The sequence below is a fragment of the Chelon labrosus genome (assembly GCF_963514085.1).
Source record: "Chelon labrosus genome assembly, chromosome: 17".
Lineage (NCBI taxonomy): Eukaryota > Metazoa > Chordata > Actinopteri > Mugiliformes > Mugilidae > Chelon > Chelon labrosus.
In genome coordinates, this window is record NC_140350.1 from 6,317,756 (window position 1) to 6,335,788 (window position 18,033).

Consider the following 18,033-nt stretch of genomic DNA (forward strand, 5'->3'; position numbering starts at 1 on the left):
ACTGAGAGCACAGGGGATGATTTTATTTAACCTGATGACTGAATACTGAAAATCTCACATCCCACACTAAATAAATTACATCAGACTGATAGAAATCATTCCTTTCTGTTGTCCAGTTTTATCTAACCCATGCATAAAAGGAGGAGAGGTTCAGAGGGTGCATAGCTTCAAGTTCCTTTTTGTTCACATCTCTGCTGACCTCACCTGGACTACAAACATCTCTCACCAGGTGAGCAAGGCACAACAAAGACTGCATTATCTAGGGAAGCTAAGGTGCATTCACCTCCTCAGAGAGCATCCTGACCTACTGTGCATTGTGTGGTCCAGCAGCTGTACAGAAGAAAACGGGAAGGACCTTCAGTGAGTGGTGAGGGCAGCAGAGCAGACCACTGGCCCACTACTACCCCTCCTTGAGACATTTACACTGGTCGACTCCAAAAGAAAGCCATGTCTCATTTCCAGGGACTACTTCTGGAAAAAGATATAGACTTATCAAATCCAGTTCAAATCAGTTTCTATCCTCAAGCTGTTAAATCCCTCACACCACCAGCCCTCTCCCTCCACAGACTGTAGTGCAAAAGCTCCCATCCCTATTACTTAGTCCACCTGCACTACTTTTGCACTATTATTCACTGTGAGACACAGCTGATTTACACTTACACTAAAAATCACCACTGTTACTATTACAAAAATGTGTGCACTACAGTGTGCTTTTACTTGTCTACATTGTAGATTTTCTTGTGTGTTGCTGCTGTAGCTTTTATTTGTGTTACTGCTGACCCAGAGACCTGCTAAACTGTATTTCATTGTGTTTTTACTGGACAACGACAATAAAAATTCTTATTCTTATTCTAAAAGACTCAGCAGCCAATGTTCGTAGCTTCGTAACCACTGTTTAGAACCAGATCCTAAGAGTGGAGTAATCCTGACATCCCACTCCATCATGGTGATGTCCTTTATGGATATGGGCTCAGATTTCCTAGAATATTAGCTTTGTCTGCTGAATGTATGGTGTATCATTAAAAAAACAGACATCTGAGCTTAGTTTACCACAGGATCTTCGTCGCTTTCTAATAAAATTCCCGGTCAACAACCTTACTGTTACAGAACTCCAAACTAAACTTGAACTGTACTAACTGCACTGTAACTATGCTTTGACCATCTTAAGAAAAGTCATTCAGCAGTAAAATATACACAGATAGAAGGTCTCCTTGTTTATTAATTTGGTTTATTAGATGTTACATGCACAGAGTTAGTGGGATGACATTTACACAAGCTTGTTAAATTTGTTCTGTTGCAAGCATTTATTTTGGCAGGTTCACTGGTTTAACTAGAAGGAAAATACATAATATAATAGAGTATAATGTTATATATATATACACACACATAAAGGAATTTTATAACGTATTTGTAAGTATATATGTGTGTCATGCCTACTATGAATACATTTTAGAAGAGGAATATTGATGGGACAACTACAAAGTGAAGATGTTTTTACATTGTGTCATTGTAGTTTATAGTGTCAGACAATGCTTATTCTTCTATACAAAAAAAAAACCATATACTATATGAATACATAAGGTAAACTGCAGTTCAGTACACAGAATAACTATGTTTTTATTATTTTCAGGGATGAAAAATCTGGTAAGCATCTACTTATATCTGCACCTATACAACAATAATACACATTCAATTGACCCAATCTAAGGTGTTGAGGATGAATCAAGGTACATACTGCACATATTTTATTGCTCTGCCTTATTCAGCAATCAGCAAGTGTCAACTACTGTAGTGTACATTAAAATCATACTGTAATCGGTTTAAGTTCTGAGTAATAGGGGTCCATTGTGCCATCTGAAAGAAAGTTAGTGGTAAGTGAGTGAAAGTAAATCCGGTAAATGTTATGGTTTAAATACATTCATGTTACAGCTTTGTTCGCTCTCCTGTCAACACCTCCTCTGGAATCTTTCCTGTCCAGCCGTGCACCTCGGCCCTGCCCTGCTCTCTTCCCTCACTGGAATGGGGTTCACATATGAACTGTTTGAGCATCCACTCGGCTGACTGCAGGCTGGCCAGGTTACTATTTGCCTCCGACATTCTGTTAGCTGTTGCCCTCCCCATAACTGTGTCCCTATCGTTGCTTGTTCTCCAGTGATGAATGATCTCATTATCTAAATCCTCAGTAGCTTCGTCCCCTGGGTGGTGGAGGTTCATCATGGCCTCTGTGCCTCTTAGCTCTTTTTCCCTGTGATGGCGTGCCAGGGGGATTTCCTCCAAGCTAGCCGACCGGATCAGGATAGCAGACCCAATGATGGGACTTGTGGTGATCCTATAACTTCCCTCACCTGCCAGGCTATCAGACAGATTCTTGAGGCCAGAAGAGCATGAACCGGTTTGGCCTGCCGGAATAATCTCGTTGTGGTGGGTGAACTGAAGATGAGGTATCTGGAGTGGGCATGGAGAGTGTCGTCTGACAATTTCCTCACCTCCGGACTCACTGTCTTTGTCCACCTCTCCTTCCTGGTGTCTCCATGCTTGTCCTCTGTTTGACCCTGTCAGGATAAACCGTGGTGTCTCTTCTCCCATCTCTGACCAGTCAGATTCCTCCTCCTCTGGAACTGAGCCCAGAGGTTGCTCCGGCCTGGGGTCTTTTTCCTGTCCGTAGTTATGGTTGTCCATAAACTGTACCGGAGGGGGAGCGATGGGATGATGAATTACCTGATTAATACCATCATCTGACTGAAAATGAAGGGTGGTCTTGTGTACCACAGAAGTTACCTACAGTAAGTAGAGGTCACATTGATCAGATAGTATGTAATGCTTCAAGAGTAAAAAAGAAAAATAGTTTTGTGTGTGTCTGTTCTTTTCCACAGAAATCTTAAGAAATACTAGTCATTGTGTTGCTGCCCTGTGGTAAAGCTACTTGCTATCTAGATTTTAATGAAAGAAGGTAGAAGAAGTTCTTACATTGAATGTTTCCATGTTGTTGGAATATTTCCCATCAGAGAGCTGCTCAGTCAGCTCTGAAATACGCCGGTTCAACCTGTCTCGTTCTCCTTCCATGTTGTGAGTCTGACCCCAAAAGTACAGGAAGCACAGTCATCATTGCAGAAAGGCATTCACTAAGTACAGGCCTCTGATATGCTCATCACCCCAAAAAGACTGAAAAATGTTTCTAATGGAACTGATGTTTTACACAAGACATGCACAGTATGTTATCTCACCACAGAGTGAAGCTTTTGCTCTAGAAGATTATTGGTCTGTTGTGTGGAGGAGCAGCTCTCATGTAGCCTAAAATAAGGCAGAGACATCAGAGAAAAGTTACCCACCAATATTACAGTATATTGCATGTTGTGTGCATACATGTAATATCTCACGTTGTGTGATAATATGAGCATGGATATTCCCATTTGCATACATAATCTTAAAAGTGGATTATTCACCTTTTAAATCTCTCTGTGAGATTGCTGAGCTCCATGCGTGTCCTCTGAAGTTCTGTCTCCAGCAGCTTTTGGCTGCTAATGAATTCCTCTCCTAAACATTCCATCCTCACTGCTGTCTTCAGCAAACTTTGGTGCAGACCTTCATTATGCTCCTGTAGTATCCTGAACACAAAAAGACAAAGTCAGACACTGGATGCAAAATCACAGAAGTCCATGTTTTCAATTAAATTTACATCCAAATGAGATTCAATTAGCAAATTAATCTACAACACAACTAGTCACTTGAACAATGACCTTTGCCAGTGAACTAATCCAATATAATAACATCACACTTACATGATTTTACCCAGCTCATGTACATTTTCCTGTAATGAAAAAACAAACAAAACAGAATTACAGAAAATAACAACATATTTATAATGCCAAAAGAATAAAGCGAAACAACAAAAGACAAACAATGACAAGACAAACTAACAATTGATTACCATTAGTTTGTGCGTAATAAGTAATCTATTGTTCGGCCATGACATGCACACTGTTGCCAAAATCAATAGGAAATCAAATGAGTGGAACATTATTGCATAACCTGTTAATGGAGCACATGAAACATAGCTATGGTCCTGGCTAGTACTTCTTAATAAACATACTGTGATACTGGATTTCATGAATAGGAGTAGTTTCAACAGGAATGCCATACTTTATGTAATGATGAGTCGGTGAAACTTGTCTGCTCCTCGTCCTGACTGTAGGGGCTGCTGGTATTCCTGGGTGAATCTGGCTTGCTAGATTCTGGCTTCCTGTGTGAAGGTGAGCTGCTTGCTGAATGACTCTTTGAGTGGGTGTGGTGGTCATCAAGGCTGCTGTTGGAGTGATGCTGGTTGAGATGTGAGTCAGGGTGATGTTCTTGGTGGTGACTTGTGTTGTGGTGGTCTCCATGGTGATGTTCATGAGATTCACTGTGGTGGTCTCCATGGTGATGCTTATGGCCTGGACTGTGGTGATCTCCATGGTGATGTTCATGAGATTCACTGTGGTGGTCTCCATGGTGATGCTTATGGCCTGGACTGTGGTGATCTCCATGGCGATGCTCATGTGATTCACTGTGGTGGTCTCCACGGTGATGCTTATGACCTGAGCTGTGGTGATCTCCATGGTGATGTTCATGTGATTCACTGTGGTGGTCTCCATGGTGATGCTTATGGCCTGAGCTGTGGTGGTCTCCATGGTGATGTTCATGAGATTCATTGTGGTGGACTTCATGCTGATGCTTATGGCCTGGACTGTGGTGGTCTCCATGGTGATGTTCATGAGATTCACTGCGGTGGTCTCCATGTTGATGCTTATGGCCTGAACTGTGGTGGTCTCCATGGTGATGTTCATGAGAGTCACTGTGGTGGTCTCCATGTTGATGCTTATGGCCTGAACTGTGGTGGTCTCCATGGTGATGTTCATGAGATTCACTGTGGTGATCTCCATGATGATGATGATGATGATGATGGCCTGAACTGTGGTGGTCTGTCTGGTTATGTTCATGAGATTCACTGTGGTGGTCTCCATCCTGGTGCTGATGATCATCACTGTGGTGACCTTCATGGTGTTGATCATGAGCCTCACTGTGGAAGTCTTTGTGTTGATGATGATGATGATGATCTTCACTGCTGTGTTCTCCATGGTGATGATGATGGCTTGGGCTGTGGTGTTCTCCATGGTGATGCTGATGAGGTTCACTCTGGTGCTTTCCATGGTGATGGTGATGGCCTGGACTGTGGTGGTGTCGATGGTGATGTTCACAGGCTTCATTGTGGTGCTCTCCATGGCAATGGTCATGAGATTCATTTTGGCGGTCTCCGTGGTGATGCTGATGAGATTCACTATGACAGTCTGCATAGTGATATTGATGGCCTGGACTGTGGCTGTTGTCATGGTGATGCTGCTGAGATTCACTGTCATGGTCTCTGTAGTGATGCTGATCTGATTCTCTGTGGTCTCCATGGTGATGCACATGTGTTGGACTGTGATGATCTCCATGGTTACAGGTTGAGTTGTGGTGTTCGAGGTGACATGGTGTAGTGTTAGGATGGTTGCTGTGCTGATGGCCTGAACTGTATTGATCTCCATGGTGATGTGGTGTGGAGTGGTGACTTTCATGAGGATGACTTGGATCATGATGACCTCCATGGTGATGAGCATGGCCACTGTGGTCTCCATGGTGATGGTGATGGTGATGGGCATGGCCATGGTGGTCACCATGGTGATGGTGATGCGCATGGTGGTCTCCATGGCAGTAGTGGTGAGATGTACTGTGTTTAGTTTCGTGATCAGTTGGGCTGTAGTGGTCTCCATGATGATGGTCTCCATAGTGATGGTGAGAAGTGGGACTAATGTGACGTTCGTGTTGATGGTGCGGACTGTGGTGATGTCCATGGTGATGGTGATGACGTGTGGTGTGGTGATCTTTGTGGTGACGGTGGCGACTTGGGCAGTCTCCTTTGTGGTGGTAGTCCTTATAAGAAGGCAAACAGGAGCGATGCTCAGGTGTTTGAGAGCGTGAGTTATGTCCTTTCAAACTACTAATATCAGTGCAGCTTTTGGGCCTGCGATGTATGTGATGAGGTGAGTCTGCAGACTGGTGACTGTGGAAAGATTTAGAGTGAGAAAGCTGAGCTGAGTGGGAATGCTTGCTAGTATGAGAGTACTGAGAGCTAATTGATTCCGAACTGGCTCGGCGACTTCTCTGATGTCTGCGTTTCTTAGTTTTGCTGTCTGCCTTTCTGGATCCAACTGAGGCCCGTCCTGGACTGGAGGGTCTTTTAGCATCTGTAACCCCAAGAGTGGTAAGTCTCATTGGGCTGAGTACCTGCCGAGTGATCTCATTAAGGAAGTTTGAGAACTTCATTTTCTCTTTCATTAAGTTCTTCCTGGCTTCACATTTTCCTTTCTCCTGTCCCATCTCATCCTCATTTCCATGCTCTTCCCTGTCTTTGGGTGTATGAAGAGCTTCCATTGATTTGGCTTTGCGGAAACTTCCATCATTCCCAGAGCTTCTCGTGCTTCTCTGTTTGTTCTTCAAGGTTCCCCGATTATGGCCGCTATGAGAGGATTTGCCCGTCTCTCGTTTCTGTTTGGCAGACTGCCTGTTTGGATGACTTTTTTTATGTATCAAAGGGGCTGTGTCATCTCCTTCTTCAAAGTATTTGTGCTTCCCAGAAATGTCAGTACAGGACTGTGAATGATGGGGCTTCCTAAGGGGATGTCTATCCAAACACTCACTGCTGCTCTCAGAGGACAGACTGGAAGAAGAGGAAGATACAGTAGAAGATGAGGAGAATGAAGAGGAGGAAGAAGATGAAGAAGAAGAAGATGAAGACAGAAAGGAGGAGGTTGTTGATGAGGAGGAAGAAGAAGACGACGAGGAAGAGGAACCAGTCGAGGAACCCAAGGTAGTTTCGGAAAAAGAATCATGACGATGGTTTTGCTTGTGGTGGTAATGGAGAGAGTGAGAAGGATGAGACTTGTCATTGTCACCATGACGTTGATGGCTGGGATGATGATCACTGAAATTGCTGTCTTCTGCTGTTGAATGAGTGCTAATTCAAAAAGAAAAAAGAAGTGTTACAGTCAAGCTGTATCTACAAAAAAAAAATAAAATCCTATATAAAATGTGAAATAATATATATACATAGTGTTGAAATGTTTTTATTAAAAAACTAAGCTCTGGTTTCACTGCTGAATTGGAAAAGAGGGTTGTAAGGATAAGGGACAGACTTACTCAGGGCTGTTACTGTCGTCTGACTGATGCTGGTGATGGTGATGCTGATGATCTTGACTCTGGTGACGGTGCTTCATTTGCTGAGATTTTGAGCCAGCAGTCTTCCCATGCTTATGGTCTTTTTCTGGACGCTCACACATTTCAGACCTGTGGCCTTTGACACCTCTGGTGTCCCGATGTGGATGTAAAGGTCTGAAACGTTTCTCCATGCAATGAGCTGTCAAAGCAGCTTAGCGTCGTCCTCTGGAACAAAATTGATCCCTGGGGAAATATTTGCCATCTTTAAAACTGGTTACAATCACCCTGTCTTGACTTTATAATTTATCCATTTATTTGCAAATTTTAGACTGCAGTAATACTTACATTTTACCACAGTACATACTATTATGGCAATAATTTAGGAGAACAACTTTAATCATAATGTCATTATGTTATTATTACTTCCTAATAATATTCTGGTTTATCATAACAGTAAGATGTTTGAAGCTCATCATTTCTGAAATGCATACACGTGCACAAAGAAAAAACAACTCATTTGTGAAATACAGTTGCATATTTAAAGATAGTCTGACAAATGTGTCTTAGTAGTATTGTCCAAAACGGATAAAGTTACGAGCAACAATAGGAAATACTTGATTAGAAAACAAAGATTAGCAATCAAAAAAGAAGGAATTTGTCAAATGACTTGTTTTTATCTAACTTATCTACCACACAGTTAATATTTGTACTCACTGTGACCTTACGGACAGCGGCGTTCACTCTCCCTGTGAGATGCAGAACAGAACTGGGACCCACATGTGAATTGGACACACTCGTGTATCAATATATACTCCAGGGCCATCCAATGACAGAAGAGGCAGTTGGTGCATACACAAATAGATATTATGTAATTATTGTATGCTACTGTATATAGAGTATAACTTCAAACAGAACAAATGGATAACCAATATAAACTATATATTTTCTATATAAAGTACATTTACACACTTCATTGTCTTACACATAAACCATATCTTTTAAAATATAAGAACTTCCTTTTATAACAAGTTTAAAGTTATCAGCCTATCTACGTATATATATTCAGAGCCATACTACATGATTCATCAGAGTCCTCTCAAGAATTTCTATTTGTTGAGCTTATCAAACTCCAAAACATTAACACAACACCAGATGTGGTGATTGCTTTCCATTTCAATAATACCTCTAGGTTATTTTTATTTTGTTGTTGCCCTGGGCGCACAGTGATACATGAATATCCTAATGTCTGGGATCTGAGCATCTGTGCTAGCCAGAGAAAACTGGCTTCCAGCGCTCATTCCTCAGTTGTGTGCAGAGGTGTGTGGCGCATTAAAAATAGGAACAGGAGAGTGAAAAATGTCAGAGGTAAACTCTGCTGTTGAAGTGGGCCTGTGTAACTGGAGGCATGTTCGTAGGTGGGTATCAGAAGCCAGTATCTTCTTGTGTTTTTAGAATATTCACAAAATGCTTTCTGACATTGGAGCTTGTTCTGTGTATGTAAAAGTAAAAATATTCCCGGTCAATATAAAATGACTGCAGCTGTAACATTATTAGCATCGTTGCAAAGATATTTTTCCTACCTTTGATTGCCATGATGAGTGCAGAGCATGTTAACAAAAAAGTGCCAAGTTATTGATCAGGATGTCCCTATTATGTCAGTGCAATGGGCGATCTAATAACTCAGAGGTTCTGAGGAATACATTGAACTCCAATAGACTGACAAAGGCAATTAGACAACACAAGAGATTCAAATGTTCTATGAAGGCACACACTGCTTCAACCATTTTCATGTGTCTAGAAATGCATCAGACAATATAAACCAAAGCTCTGTGGTGTGTTCAAGTGCCACATCTGTCGTCCCCGTTGTGATTTTGCAAGCATGTTTTAATTTATAACCGCCGGCAGCTTTCCCTGCATCAGTGCACCCATGGCTCGAATCCTCTGAAGATCAATGATAGCGCTACGCTGCTGTGACTGTCTGGCAAACACAACGGAAAGTCATGAGAGTGCGCCAACACTCGCATGCAGGCGCATTATGTGTTGGTTGGTGTTTACAGTCTCTACCCTTGAGGTATGACGAGGATTCCCAAGGACAGCATGTGACAAAGTCAAGTCACGCAAGATGCCATTGTTGGTCCAATAGTGAAGGCAGTCCTCTCTGTGCGCAAACATGTGATCAGCCAATGGAATTATTTAGTGAGCACATTTTCTAGTACATTATTAGACTATGGATTTTAGTACAGTAACTCTTTTGTGAGGAGTTAATATGACCTCCACATGAGTGATATCGCAGTATCACAGTATTTATTTGGGAATTGAACAATCCAGAACATCTCTTGAGGTCAGCTGTTTGACCTGAGGTATCGTCTATGCTCCACTGGACAATGGAGGAGCTTTTATAAAAATCCCAAAACCAAAACTTGATTATAAAAGGATAATAATAGTTCATTATTAGTATTAAGGAATAATTACTTAAACATCATACCAGCTCTTGAGGCTGTGTCCTAAATCTTAAAATAATAATTTTATGAAAGTACTTAAAAGTCAAATAATAAAAATCTGATTAAATACAATTGTGAATCTGTGAGAGTTAATTCAGCTACAATTGGGTGTGATTCTTATTAAAATAAAACCTAGACTGCAGAAACAAAATGCAATCATATTGTGTATATATATAAAACTATATAAAGGAACATAAATCCACACAGGAAATGTTTTCGTCACATTGATAAAATGACCATAAGGAGACATTGCTGCACACGCTGAATGAGACTATAAAATTCTCTGTGTGACTCACAGTGGACAACGTGTTGTGTTTGTGATGTACACAAATACTGAAATGAATAAAAACTAAACACATTTAAACAATAACAATAAAAAAAGGAATTGAAAAGAGCAAAGCCGCTCCGTAAATGAACTGAACTAAACTGAACTGAAAACAAAATTAAAAGTGAAATAAAGATCAATAGTTAAGTGAAATAACCCGCTACTGGTGCAGAGTATCGAACCCCACATTGAACCAGGGACATATCCACAGATCTGACCTCCACAGGACACTTGTAGTTAGAGATGAGCTGACATGAATGCACCACCAGGGGGAGTAGTGTGCAAAATATTCGCAGGGCAGTGTCATGGTAGGGTACCACACCTTGTGCATGCATCATAAGGCTCAGGTCAGACCGTAGTTTTTGTGCAAGCAACACTGGGTTTATGATGTTATGTCCAGTTTGCCTCCAAAATGTAACTGGACATTTTCATTTAGAGTACATTCCTCATTCTTTTGTGTAGGAATTGTTTATGTAAGGGATTTGGAAACTCTATATTAAACACACACAAAAGAAAAATCAAGCAAAATTAGTTTTCACTCTTCTGTGTTCTTCACGGCATCCGTCTGTAAAGTTGGCCACACCTAAAAGTGGGACTGCCCTTTCACAAAACAAACATGAACCTGACAACTAACTATTAATATTTTAATTAATTCTTTTTATTTTTGTTGGACACATATACACTCCAAGTCTGTTTGAGCGTGTATCTTCTGCACTGGATCGTAGCTATTCTGAGATGGTTTGATATTAATACACCTAGGTGAAACTTTTACCAGACTCCTGTTGAAATAAGATGCATACTGTATCCAATCTTTGGAAGACAACTTTTTTTTTTATTGTTATAATATACAAACATGTAGTGTTTTGCCACAGTGAGTATAAGAGGGAGCCGTGTGTCAGATTTTTTTGAAATGATCTGTAAATGAAAACATTGAGAGCTGAGCACTATATCTATTGTGTAGGATCTCATTTGGTCTGTTAGCATCGCTACACAGATTAGAGCTTGCATCTGCTCCATGAGGACTGGGAATAAGGAATAAGCAATAATTTTGATCTGCAACAAATCCCTATATACATAAATATTTATGTTTTATAACATATTCTCAACACAACTGACATTTACGAAATTATTCATTCATGAATTTGCCTGTGCACAGCAGAAGAAAACCAAGATAAAAATATTATAATACAGCCTTTCTGTAGTATTCCCATTTAATGGACAGTCAAAAACATCAGGAAAATGAACATACAGTATGTACGGTAAATCTAAAAGCAAAGCACTCAGTTTTCAGAAGTAATGCAAACACCCATAAATAGTTGTGTATTATGTGTGGGGTATATCTGATTCCAGTTCCAAGGGCCACGTCTTCTTTGCAGAAGAAACGCACAAGTCAAACCAGCAACCGGAATGAGTTCATGCCTGTGTTAACCTTAAGATGCTGAAGATACACATTCTGACATTTCTGCCAGCATAAAATGTAAAATGTCAACATCAACCGTGTTTATTTAGCTTCTAGTGAGAAAAGACAGATATTAGCTGGAATTTTAAATAAAAATACTGCCTCTCATCATAAAAGCAACAATTACTGGATACTTTACTCACACAGGGCCTTGGTCACTTTGTGTGTTGCTTTAGTTTGTATCACAGGAAATTCCTGAAAGATGTAATTTTGATAGTCCGTGAAGCCCCGACACGTTGCTACGCCTGATGTAAAATAAGGGAACCAGGATTTACCTCAACTCTAAGGAAGTGCAGCCTCTTCGAGTTGGCTCCCTCTGCTGGGCCAGCCGTGTATCTGAAAGTCTCATTTCAGCTCACTCTACACCGCCTTATGTTGTGGAACACGCAAGAAAAAGATGTCAGTACTTTTTTATCAGTTTTTCCCCACACGGATGTTGGGGTTAAGAAGTGGGTCTAGGTTCGGGTCTGAGCCAGCCGAGGCACGTCCAAGTTTAGCCATGATGATTATCAACGTAAAGAATCCCAGAACGCCGACCAAAAGCAGCATGAAGACCCGCTGTTTCCAGGACAGGGATGTCCGCTTTTTGCCTGTGCGGTTCCTGAAAAGACATATATGATATAGTACATCAAAACATAAATCATCACAAAATCCCAATTCCATATTCCTACATTCCTAATGTCAAAGAAAAACAGTAATGTAATACTAACTTCAGAATCTGAGCAAACCAGCTGAGCGTCGGTCGTCGCCGGTACTTGTCGTCATCAAAGTCAATCTGCGTGACAGAGCTGTGAGCTACTTCTCGCGTGTCGTAGATCTTTCTTGGTGATGATGCTGGAGAGTGACAACAAATAATCATATTAAAAAAAATAATATATATATATATAGTATAGTAAATGTTCAATGTTGCTATTCCAGGCTACAGACAGACGGATAAAGTTGTGCTTTAAAAGTAGATAGAATGATGAGATTCCAATGTTTATTTAATGTTATTACTATACCCGTGTTTATTGTAATAGTGTCAGAGGTGGTGGCAGTAGTAAAGTTGATCACAGAGTGCTCCTGCATTTTTGGATCCCCACTTTTATGAGCACCTCCAAGGTCTTCTTGTGCTGGAGATGAGACAGAACCTTGTGGTGGACTGAGGCTGGTGTTGTACGAGTGACTGGGGTATATGTTGCTTTGCTGTTGTGCTTTGGAAACAAAAACACAGTTTGATTATCTGATCATGCTGTTCAACATATTGACTGCTGTTATCATAAAGGAAATCACTTAAATAACAACGGCAACAATCAAAACTGTCTCCATTAAATATGAACGGTTTACTGGTATGTAAAAAATAAGGCTCACCATCAAATGTTGACCAGTCCGTATAATCTGTGATGTCATTGGTCGCGGTCTCCTCAAGGACCCCAACAGGCTCTTCAATCTGTCAGTCAAAGGCCACATATTTATTATTTTAGAACGTTCCCCTTTACACAGAATGCAAACGGTAAACATGCATTTTCTAGTTTCAGGAAAACTGTTGAATGGTCGGGAAATCAATTTGGGTTTGTGATCTATTTATCCATCTAAAACTGAGGTCCTTACCAGCGGCAGCCCTAAACCCGCTCTAGCCCAGTTAACAGATGACAGCTGTTCTTTCAGCACATCAGCAACTGGGCTGGCCAGGTTGGAAGGGGGGAACACTGGGCCCTGACAGGTGGGACACTGGTATCCTGCTGGGGCCGTGTGGAGGGGCAGCCGAGATGCCAAGTTGTTAAGACATGCCCAGTGAAACACATCTGTGAAAGGAGAAAACAGGGGCAGGGAGTTATTCTTCAGTGCCTCGAGCACAACAAGCATGGTTCCATTAATCTCCACTGTTGTGCTTCTACTGATAGGTAAGTGATGAATATGCTTTGTGTACTTCCTTCATAAACACATACATTAGAGCATGTATTCCCACGGACTTTATCATAAAAAGAAACATGATAATCTTACCATAGCAGATGAGTCTGACCGTGTCTTGTGCATTCAGCGGGCTATTGCACAGAGTACAGTTGGGGTTGTAATCGCTGTCCTGCAGCCATTGCAGATATGACTGCACGATACACTGAAGGGCAGCAAGTTGAAACACAGAATGTTAATGTGTTAATGCTAAAACACAGAATGTTTTTATACAAACACGCATCATGTTTGGCTGCACACCCACTGACCTTGTTGTGGTTGGAGACAAGGCAGTGCTCGCAAACGTTGACGCGGTGCTCGAAGCAGAATAAATTGGTCACCTTCCTCTTCGGACACTTGCAGAGACCCATAGCCACGTGTGCTGCGTTGAGGACAAACACACAAATGTTTGGCAAGTTTTTTTTTTTTTTTTGGTTGTTGTTGTCGGTGCAAACAACATATACTTATACTCAGAATTGAGTAAGAGACAATCTTCTCTTGTTTATTATAAACAGACGCTACAAGCAGGAACTGAGCAAGTTCCTCCCTCTCCAAGTAAAAACATGTGTTGTTAAAAAGTCTGCATTAAATCTATTTTCCCTGAGGTCAGTGTTCATTTAAATGCCACTCAAAAGCAAACACTGATAAAACTTTATCTCTTCTATTTTTTTTCTGACAGCCTACATTTTTCCATTTCATAACCACAGCAGCGCAGCAAGCTTCCTCGTTTCCTTCATAATCCTGAGGGTAATAAACGGTGTTAAAGATAGCCTTGTTATTTACCATGTTTACAGGAAAACAACTCAATAGTCATTATGTACACGTGTACTGTTTCAATTCTATGACTTGGAAAGGGTTATCTTTCTGTCTTACATACATTGACAGTAAGTCTTGACACCCTGTCCACTCTTATTTTGGTCAACATGGCATGTACTGTACATACAATATGAGCATAGGTGATGTTTTCAGAGATTGTCGATCTTGTTTGATGAAATTAGGTATGAAGGACTTTTTAGTCCTGTTCAACGACTGATGTCATCCTATTGTTAGGTCACAAGCAATGAATAGATAGACACTACAGAACCAGTCTAATAACACATGTCGATTATCATATTATAAGAGATGCAATTTCAAATTATTGTTTTCTTTATCTTAACAAACCATGCTAATATATTTTTAGCCAATCACCAGTGACACGCAGCTATAAAATGTTATGCACATTATCTACTGACGTGCTCTGTACTTGTTTAACTGCTGCACCTCTTGTGTTTCTAGCGAACTTTATGTGTTATCGAGGTCCCCTGCCGGTTTCCAAACTCACACACCATGTTTAATAACAAACTAACAAGTCTGGTCGGCGACAACAAACCCTAACAGCTCAGATCCAACATTTATTTGAGCTAACACCAGTTAGCTGCTAGCTTAGCTGGAAGTTGTCAGCTGAGGTGACGTTAGCAAGCTGATCTAGCTAGCTGGTGGAGTTGGGGAAGTTCCAACGCAAAACGGTAAATGTTTACGTTACCTGTCACCCAGACATTAATTAAGTCGCGCTCGGTTTAGGCGATGTTTTACGACTGTCATTTAAGCTTCCTTGTTAATTTCACATGGAAGGCGGCTCCAGAAGCTGTCATCAGTAAACCTGAAGTGGTTCCTTCCTCTTGTCTGTTTATGTGCCACGTCTCTTCCGCTTCTGTGTCTTCTTCGTGTGTTTTTGTAACAAACCGGCGGGCGCATTCTGCCATCTGCTGAGCCGGAGCGGTATTCATTTTAGATTCATTTGTAACCAGGTAACTAACTGTAGACGCGGCAATTATAGACCATTAAACTCATTTAACTACAGCCCATACCCCATTAAACTCTAATAGCCACGTAGCGTACATTAAGCTACATGCACAATGTAGGCAATTAGCAGTTTATTAGCTTTGCACAGTTTTTCTTGTTCTTTTGTTGACTGCAAAGCCTAAATATGTGTGAAAAGAAAGCATGTCCTATTACCACTCTGTACTGTAGTAGAGTTGCTAAACTATCTGTGCAACGTGGGCAGTGACAAGTGAATTATGTAAATTGTGACACATGTATTTGGCAATCCTGGATTCAGTCAATGACGCATCAGCTCTGTCTTTGCAGATAAAGACGTTAACCTTTCGTCAGCAAACCAGTGCATGTTGTCAAAGATCATTGATTTTCTATGTGTGGATTTTTTTCAGATAGATCATCCATGATTGCATCGACCTATATTTGTAAGATTCCAGTGACTTCTTCTAAAGCAGTAGAATCACAGAGAAGAGCCGATCACATGAAGGATCACTGGGATGATTTGATTGCAGCAAAATGTGTCTCTTCGTTTGATCTGGTGCTTCTGTCTCCAAGAACAGTATTCTGAGTCAAAGAAAGTCTTCCAACTGTCATAAACACAAATGGAAATGAAACAGAAAGGCTGACCCTGGCAGACATCAACAGCTTTATAATAATTCAGAGCTGTTGCTTTAAAAAGTTAGTCCTTCACGTTGGCAGCCATGATGGCTCGCAATCCTGCACTGACAAGCAGTTTTTAAATACATGGTAATGACACTGATGCGCGTGTGATGCTGCCCGGTCATGCATAATAATGACTTTTTGTCTTTACGGCATGCATGCATGCTTGTGTGTCTAAATGGCCGTGGATGTATCTTAGAATGAGGGTACAAATTGTTTCTTTCACAGTTCACTGCGCATGTGAATTGCCTGTAGAGGGGAGCGTTGAGAGCAAAAATGAGAAAATGAAAAATCAAACGAGCAAACACAGTAAGAAATGCAAAGGATGGAGACGGAGGTGGGCAGTGCATTTTGGATTTATTATTCCACATATAATAAATAGTTGCTAAATGCATGGCAAATTCTTTTCATTTATAATGTCTTAATTATTCTCATGCACTCCTCACACAAGTCACTCCTGTGTCAAGGCTTTTAAACAACTTCAGAATAATTTTGGATCATCTCGCCCAGAGGGACAAGCTGCTTAATTTCTTTGGATGAAAATTATGAAAATGAGACTAAATTACTTTGTGCAACTGAGCATGGACTTGTAGTGTCCTCAGTGACGAACAGGGACAAGTATAAATCAATGACAGGGGGTAAGGGCATGTGGAAAGGGCATTTGAAAAGAGTGGAGCTATCAGATGGAAGGGAAATCTAAAGACAAATGACAGTGGCACCGGAGGACAAATCAGCCCTGGAGCTGATGCAGCTGGGTCTGAAACAGCGACGGGGAGGTTAGCTGGGTTAGGCTGGAGGACATTGATTGATTGAGTCTGGCAATTATTGATCCGCTATCAGCTCTATCTGTGAGGGAAAGCGTTAAGATTCAGGTAGTTCAATCAGTTCCCTGATGTTACCGTGAAGAAATATCGCATGTGTGTATGTATGTATGTATGTATATATTTGCTTTGTTTCTGATTGTTCTTAAAAAAGTGAGATCAAATGGTTAAAAATTATATGTATAATGCAAAACGTATCAGTAGTCAGTGGCACATGATCACTTCTATAGTGAGTTTTCAGCTAAATAATGAAGAGAAATATCACAACTACAAGGTCTTGTTTCAAAAACCTCAACCTACAACATGAAAAACACTTTGTTAATGTTATTGTTTGTAGGTATGTATGTACTGTGTATGGAGTATCGAAAACAAGATGTTTTAGCTGTGCTATAACAAATGAATTAATGAAATATTGTTTTAGTAGATGGCCATTAAGTTCAAAGATCTTTCAGTATGCCTCTGTCTGTAAATTAATCTCGAGATATGAATATATATTGCTCTACACTGTATAGCATGAATATAAATCAGATTTCTTGTTAAAAACAGATAACTCAAGTGTTGTTTATTGAACAGATCTGTTGTAAATGAAATGGATAAGCGTTTGAGGGAAAGCAGTGAAAATATGTTTTGTTCCTGTTTAGCTGAGTAAACCATCAGCTGTTATCTGAGGAAATGTCTGAAAACACTAAATATATATACAAACACACACACACACACACACATATATATATAAATGTGTTTTATTCTTCCATTATCATCTTGAGCACCTGAAACAATCTAGCAAACATGGGATGAAAAAGACTGTGTTTACCTCATTTCAGAGCACTCGTATTTATTTGTGGTTTCTTTTTACACTTGTGTATTTTTGTGTGTGTGCGATAACCGAAGATGAAACAAAATCAAATCCACGGTCGCATAACCACATCATCAAACTCGGAACGTAATTACACTCTGGATACTGTTACTTTATCAGGACGCTGGCTCTGAAGCAAATCCATCAGGCTTTGCTGTGGATGAAATTGGACTGACTGATTGATTTATGTATGTCAAGTGAAGGGCAAAGAGACGCGCACACAAAGAAGCCACAGAGTGGGAGAGCTGGTCAGGGTAGGGGAGTAGCAGATATATGGATGAAGCATGGCCCCCTGATGGGGGAAGGAGAGTATTGAGTCAGACAGAGACAAATGGAGTGTGAGAGACGGAGAGAAAGAAATTCAGACATATGCCTGCTGACCTCAACCCTTTTTTCAGCGAATCAATACAGGGAAATGCACGTGTCTGAATGTGTGTCCG

The 18,033-nt window shown here is 40.7% G+C and overlaps 2 protein-coding genes across 2 annotated transcripts; both read right to left on the bottom strand.

The window, feature by feature from the left end:
* Positions 1–1,923: 1,923 nt before the first annotated feature.
* LOC311502136 (uncharacterized protein) lies at positions 1,924–7,352 on the bottom strand (the record flags this gene model as incomplete). The annotated part of the gene is made up of 8 exons (XM_084564269.1): positions 1,924–2,778; positions 2,968–3,072; positions 3,225–3,291; positions 3,444–3,605; positions 3,780–3,808; positions 4,188–5,946; positions 6,071–7,030; positions 7,213–7,352. The coding sequence occupies 8 exons, from the start codon at positions 7,350–7,352 to the stop codon at positions 1,924–1,926; spliced, it is 4,077 nt and encodes a 1,358-aa protein (XP_084420395.1).
* Positions 7,353–10,773: 3,421 nt separating this feature from the next.
* On the bottom strand, positions 10,774–15,129 carry zfpl1 (zinc finger protein-like 1). The gene is made up of 8 exons (XM_084564459.1): positions 14,967–15,129; positions 13,714–13,826; positions 13,499–13,610; positions 13,106–13,299; positions 12,866–12,944; positions 12,517–12,708; positions 12,226–12,349; positions 10,774–12,116 (listed from the first exon to the last, which is right to left on the bottom strand). The coding sequence occupies exons 2-8, from the start codon at positions 13,813–13,815 to the stop codon at positions 11,930–11,932; spliced, it is 990 nt and encodes a 329-aa protein (XP_084420585.1). The 5' UTR covers positions 13,816–13,826; positions 14,967–15,129; the 3' UTR covers positions 10,774–11,929.
* Between the last annotated feature and the right edge of the window lie 2,904 nt (positions 15,130–18,033).

Bases quoted from the DNA above. Each gene is read 5' to 3' on its own strand.
- zfpl1 (XM_084564459.1), bottom strand. From the start codon at position 13,815: ATGGGTCTCTGCAAGTGTCCGAAGAGGAAGGTGACCAATTTATTCTGC. The intron at 13,611-13,713 runs GTCAGTGGGTGT...GCTGCCCTTCAG, and splicing joins TTGTCTCCAACCACAACAAG to TGTATCGTGCAGTCATATCT. The intron at 13,300-13,498 runs GTAAGATTATCA...CTCCTTTCACAG, and splicing joins GGTCAGACTCATCTGCTATG to ATGTGTTTCACTGGGCATGT.